Source organism: Chamaea fasciata, unplaced genomic scaffold, assembly GCF_029207755.1.
Source record: "Chamaea fasciata isolate MVZ Bird 193981 ecotype frontalis unplaced genomic scaffold, bChaFas1.0.hap1 SCAF_41, whole genome shotgun sequence".
Classification (NCBI taxonomy): Eukaryota; Metazoa; Chordata; class Aves; order Passeriformes; family Sylviidae; genus Chamaea; species Chamaea fasciata.
In genome coordinates, this window is record NW_027094126.1 from 626,528 (window position 1) to 632,796 (window position 6,269).

Below are 6,269 nucleotides of genomic sequence, written 5' to 3' on the forward strand. Positions count from 1 at the left end.
TGGGCACCGTGTCCCCCGCAGGCGGAAGGGCTCGGGGCGGGACCCGCTTCCCGCCGGCTGCCGGAGGAAACGGGGCAGGAAGGGCCTGGCCGGGAACCCGCAGCGCCGGGACGTGGCCTGCGGCACCGGGGGCTGCAGCAGGCGGGGGGACACGGGGGTCCCCGGGAACTCACGTCTAAAGTGACATCAGTCGGTCATCCCAAGGCTGCCCTGCCCGGAGCCCACCGGGGAGCCCAAGGGGGCAGCATGGGGGCTGTGGGGGAGCTGCAGCCCCCAGCCCCCCCATCCTGGTCCCCCCGGGGCTGTGCCCCCCCTCAGCCACGGCCACACATCGCTGCAAATCGTCTCTGTATTGGCGAGCACTGACGCGGTACAAGAGCCCGGGGGGAGCAGGGGGTGGGACCCCCATAGCCCCCCTAACCTGGGGAATGCGGGGCTCCCCCGGTGCTCCCCTGCAGGGAGGGAGCCCCCCGGTCCCGAGAGCAGCGACAGCTCCGTGAGCCGCTTCAGGAGAGTCCTCATGTCTGTCCCTCGGTGGTGTGTCCGTCCCTCAGTGTCACGGTCCCCGCGGCCCGGGGGGGGCCAACCCAAACCTTCCTGTAGCCCCCAGGGACGGGGGCCAGGGAATGAAGCCCCTCGCAATAAATAAATAAATAGTCCTGCGGGGCCGGGGGCCGCCGGCTAGAGGTGACTCTCCTCCTCCTCCAGCGCCCGGTTCAGACCCGGGATGAACTTGAGCAGCCGCCGGCGGAAGCTGCTGTGTCGGCTCTTGCGGGGGGCGGCCGCTCCCTCCACAGGGTCCCCGGCCCGGGCCCAAAGCCTCCCCGCAGCCCCCGGCCCCCCCGCACACTTGAGGCTGGCGCTGCGGGCCAGAGCGGATCGGGGGCGCGGTGGGGGGGGCGCGGGACCCCCGCTGTCCTCATCCTTGTCCTTGTCCCCGTCCAGTGAGCTGGAAGAGGCGAAGACGCAGGTCTGGTAGAGGGAGTCATCGCTGCCGCTGGCACGGGACGAGCCCCCCGGCAGTCCCTCCCCCTGCAGGCACCAGCGGATGGACTCCAGCGTGTCGTAGATGCTGGGGTCCTTGGCCACCACACCTGACGGGAGACACGGGGGTGTCAGGGGGGGCAGCTGGTGCCCCCAAACCCTCCTGCCAGCCCCCCCGGCCCCCACTCACCCCGCACCAGCCGCTGCTCCTGCACCATCAGCGAGCGAAACTCCCCCCACTTCTCGTAGAGTGTTTGCTGTGGGGAGGGGGAGGGGGTGAGGACCCTGGGGAGGGGTCCCCAACCCCCCGTGAGCCCTGCCAGCCCCTGCTCACCTTCAGGTACTGCAGCCGGGCCTCCAGCTCAGCCCTCCTTATGGACGTCCCATAGAGCGTGTCGAGCCTGTGGGTCAGCAGCTGTCAGCACTGGGGGGGGGGCTGCAGCCCCCCGGGCCACCCCTGCGCCCCCCAGCTCACCGGAGGACATTGCCCGAGCTCTTGATGATCTCCACGATCTCCCGGTGCCGGATGCCCTCCACGTTCAGCCCGTTCACCCCCGTGATGGTGTCCCCTGGGGCACAGGGTGAACAGGGGGTTCAGGGGTGCTGCTCCCCACCGCCGGGCCCCCCCCCCCGGCTCCCCCGGGATGTGCTCACCAGCCTTGAGCCCCGCGGCCTCGGCCGGGCTCCCGTCGTGCACCCGGCACACGAAGGTGAACATCTCCACGCTGTTCCTGTCCTGGTGGTGCAGCCCGTAGGTCTGGATTGGGGGGGGGTCTGGTGAGGGGCACGGGCACGTCCCGACCCCCAGGAACTCCCCGACAGCAGGCACGGGGGCAGCAATTGCAGTGTTGAATTGCTGCTGGGTGATGTGGGGCAGCACGGGAGGGGGGTCCTGCCCCGATGGCTGCACCCCAGGGTGCCCCCCTGGCTGCCCCCAGCGGCACAGCCGGGGGAGGTTCAGTAACGCGGCAACTCTGTCACCGCTAAAAATAACCCCCAGCTCAGAGACAACTTAAAAATACCCTCGATGCAAAGCAAGGTGCGGGCTGGAAGGGTGGGGAGTAGGGCATGGCACGGCCAGGCGCAGCACCCACCTGGATCTCAAAGCCGAAAGACTCCTCTGCCTTCTTCTCCAGCATCACCACCCTCCTGGGGGACACGGGGATCAGGGATAAGGCAGAGCACCAGGCACAGCCAAACTCGCCTGTGCAAACCTTGGGCTCTTCTCAAAATGCTGCTTTGGGGTCCCCAAGGACAGGACACCTCTTGCTGAGGTGGGATTCCCCCTCTGAGTCCAGGGATGAGACCCTCCCCCAGTTTGCCTTGGCCAGAGCCCTGTCACTAAATCCTGTGGGTGCCAGGCAGGATCCCCACAGGGTCTGGGGGTGTCTGAGCCCACCAGGGACCCCACTGCTGCTCTCCCCTGCTACAGATTCTCTCATAAAATCCCCCCAATTTCCAGCCCTCTTGGGCTATCCAGCGTCCAATGTCCCAGGGCCAAGCCCCAACCCCTGGGACAGAGCCCCCAGCCCCACTGCTGTGTCCCCTGTCCCTACCTGTGCTCCTCCGGGGACTGGCTCGGGGATGATGCCCACTTGAACCCTGCGTCCTGCGGCAAAGGAAGAGCCATCAGCCGGGGACACCCGAGGGGACATCCCCTCCACCTCCTCCAGGGACAGCCAAAACACAATGTCCCACCAGGACAGCACCAAACCCCGGGGGAGCACCGTGCCAGGCCGGCACCGAACCAGCACCCGGGTGCCCCCCGGGCATAACGGGGCTTTGATCGGTGCTCAAAGGCACCCTCAGAGCTGCCCCGAGCTCGCCCCACGCTTTGACGTCACCCGCGCCGCACCCACCCCACGCCGCGCTCCGAGGGGCCCCGGCACAGAGGGGGCCCTGTTGTGGTCACAAAGTCGGGTTTTTTCATGCAAAATCCACCCCCCGCCCGGCGCGGACAATGTCGCTGTTGTGGCAGGAGCACAGGCGTGGGCGGGTGGAGGGACTGGCAGGGCAAGATAGGACCCTCACGGCAGGGCAGGAGGTGACAGGGCTGTCCCCAAATGCCCCTCTGTGGCTGCCGGGCTCTGGCAGCCCCAGCGCAGCGCAGGCGGTGGCACCATAAGCTGCTCCTTGAGAGCCGCACATGGCACGTCTTGGTGGCAGCCAGCGGTTCCCTCTGTGCTCTGCCACGTGGGTGTCACCAGCCCCGCGGGTGTCACCAGACAGTGACCGACCGTCCCAAAGGCAACCCAGCAGAAAAAAGCAAAAACACCAGAACTCGGGTGTGTTCACCAAAGGGAAAGTCGCTGCCTGTCACGCTGGGCCCCACGTCACCACAGTGACGGGAAGGTGACGTGGGGCGTCCTGGACCCCCTCAGGGACATGTCTGGTGGTGGCCTTGGCTGGTGAGCGGGGGCCAGGCCACCGTGCGTATCTGGGCTGTGGCAGTGCGGCCGTGAGGCCACTTCTGCTCCGGATGTCGGCTCTGCTTTCGCTTCCCCACAAGGCTCAGGAAGCACCACGGGGCCGGGGGAGCGTCAGGGCGGCGTCGCTCCCAGCGCCGCCACACTGGGGCTTTTCCAGGGGCCCCGTGTTCCACCAAACCAGACCTGGGGAACTCTGTCACCTGTCCCCTTCCCTCCCCAAACCAGACCCGGGGTCCCCTGTGGCCGATCCCCTCGCCCTTCTCACAGGACAGAGTCCGGGGCGGCCGTGGGGTCACGCCTGTCCCAGTGACAGAGCCACGTACAGCGGGGTGGGGGTCTGGCCCTGCACCCCAAATGCTGCAGGGCAGCACATGGAGAGGGACCAGGACAGGATGTGGCGCTTGGCGGGACACTGGGAAAGGGCACAGGGAACATCCCTGAGGGAATGAGGGGAGGGACCTAAACATGACCCGAACGGGGCTTAGGGGGGAAAACCGGGATGGGGGTACAGGGATAATCCCGTGGCAGGACGTGGGCAGGATCCGGGACAGGATGTGACGCCTGGGGGGACAACATGGAGCGGGACGGGGACACTGGGAAGATGCTGCGGAAGGATGGGACAAGGGTGAGGAGATGCTGCGGCAGGACAAGAGAGTGGTGGCGGTCACGGGGGCAGGATCGGGACACCAGGGCGCCATGGGGACACGAGGAAAGCTTGGGCGGGCCCCCGGGGCAGGACAAGAGCCCAGGAGGAGACGCCGGAGCAGACCCGCAGGGCGCAGGCACCAGCGGCCGGGCGGGACGGGGACACGGCGCAGCCCCGCTCCCCCCGCAGCCCGTCACCGCTCCCGGCGCCGGTTCCCCCTCCGGGCCCGGCGCACAACCGGGGCCACCGGGGCGGCTCCCGCACTTCCCCCCGCAAGCCTACCTTGCGCACGCGGGGCAGGGTCCCGCCGGCCGCCGCCAGCGCTCGGTAGAGCTCGGCGGGGCCGGGGCTCTCCGGGGCCACCGCCGGTGCCTCATCGTCCTTCGGCCGGAGCCGCCGCCGCCGCCGCCGCCGCCGCAGGGTCATGGCCGGGCCGGGCCGTCCCGGGCGCCGCTATATGGACCCCGGGGGCGGGGACACGGTGGGACGCGCCCCTTCTGGACCCGAACCGCACCCACTTGGGCGTTAAACCGCGCTGGTTTTGGGGACAGACCACGCCCCGAGCCCGGCTGTGTCCGGCCTCTCTGCGGCCCCGAGCCCGGAGCCGGGACCACGTGGAGGTTCAGCCGGGGGTCCAGTGTGGGGGTCCTGCTCGGGGACCCCATAGAAGGGCCAGTGGGGGGGTCCAGTGTGGGGGTCCTGCTCGGGGTCCCCATAGAAGGGCCAGTGGGGGGGTCCAGGTGGGGGTCCTGCTCGGGGTCCCCATAGAAGGGCCAGTGGGGGGGTCCAGGTGGGGGTCCTGCTCGGGGTCCCCATAGAAGGGCCAGTGGGGGGGTCCAGGTGGGGGTCCTGCTCGGGGTCCCCATAGAAGGGCCAGTGGGGGGGTCCAGGTGGGGGTCCTGCTCGGGGACCCCATGGAGGACCAGCGGGGGGTGTCCTTTGGGTGGGGCCCAGCAGGACGGTCCTGTGCGGGTTCCTGCTTGGGGATCCCGTGGGGGTCCAGGGGGAAGGTTCTGCCTGGTCTCCTGCTCGGTGACCCTCTGGGGGTCCAGCAGGGGGGTTCAGCGCAGGGTCCTGCTCAGGGACCCCTTGGGGTCCGGCGTGGGGGTCTAGAGGGAGGGTCCTGCGTGGGCGCATCCTCAGGGACACCACGGGGCTCAGTGTGGGGGTCTGGGTGCTCCTGTGGGGCAGTAGGAACCGGGGCAAGGTGATATCCTGAAGGCGCTGGGTGGGATGCTGCTGGGAATGTCACGGGAGGCACCGTGGGGTGCCAAGGAGGGCTCCCAGGGGTCACCTGAGGGATGATTTGGGAAGAGCCCGGTGGGTTTTCCGGGAGCTCTGCTGCTCCCCGACAGCTGCCACGACGTCACCCCCAGGCCACCAAAGCCGTCAAAGCCGCATTTGGGATTTAATGGGAGGCAGGAGCTGGGGCAGGGGTGGCCACAGCCCCCGGCCCGGCTCCCAGCGGGGGCAGCCGGAGGGATTTAAAGTGCTCCAGCACGATCTGTGCTGAGCTGGGACACCGAGGGAAGAACAATTCCCGGAGGCAGCCGCGGTGGCTGCTGCGGACACGTCGAGCAGCTCCGGCAGCTCCTCGTTGCGCCGCGGCGGGAGGCAGCGAGAATTTTCCAGCTGGGGTTGAGAGCTTTGCTCAAATGTTTGTTTAAAATTTGCCAAAAAAAATGAAGATCGTAACAATCCCGCTGGCGTCCCACCCAAACCTCCCGCCCACAGCCTGGCCTGGGGTTACCAGGAGGCAAATTTGCTCCAGGAGCAGAGCTGCTGAGGGCTGGAAATGCTGGGGAAAGGATGGGATCGAGGCCACCACCGATCCTGAGTCACCACACCACTGGGAATGAAGAGGAACACCCCATCTTGTTCCCAAAATCTGACAATGACTTGGCCCCTCGGCTGCAGCCACCTCAGACTGTTCGCCCATCTCCTAGAGGAGCAGACAGGTTTTGCTTAAAGATTCTCCACACTCTCATCTCCCTGCTGCCCACGTTTCCAGGATGGGGCTGGATTTTCCTGGGGACCACAGCAGGAGCTTCAGACAAAGCTGGGACTGAGGAAGGACAAGCCCAGATGGTGCCTCCCCCTCCCCACCTTGTCTGAGCCCGAGGGGACCCCAGGCCTCGGCAGATTTTGCCCTTGATCCGCTCACAACAGGCTCGTTTGCAGGAGGCTCTAATTAAGGAATTAGTAGGGGC

General features: G+C 67.7%; 1 protein-coding gene across 1 annotated transcript; it reads right to left on the bottom strand.

Annotated features, from left to right (window-relative positions):
* Positions 1 to 331: 331 nt before the first annotated feature.
* TAMALIN (trafficking regulator and scaffold protein tamalin) lies at positions 332 to 4,485 on the bottom strand. The gene is made up of 8 exons (XM_066207500.1): positions 4,342 to 4,485; positions 2,541 to 2,593; positions 2,079 to 2,133; positions 1,639 to 1,741; positions 1,460 to 1,553; positions 1,319 to 1,385; positions 1,175 to 1,241; positions 332 to 1,094 (listed from the first exon to the last, which is right to left on the bottom strand). Exons 1-8 carry the CDS (start codon positions 4,483 to 4,485, stop codon positions 682 to 684), a joined length of 996 nt encoding a protein of 331 aa, XP_066063597.1. The 3' UTR covers positions 332 to 681.
* Between the last annotated feature and the right edge of the window lie 1,784 nt (positions 4,486 to 6,269).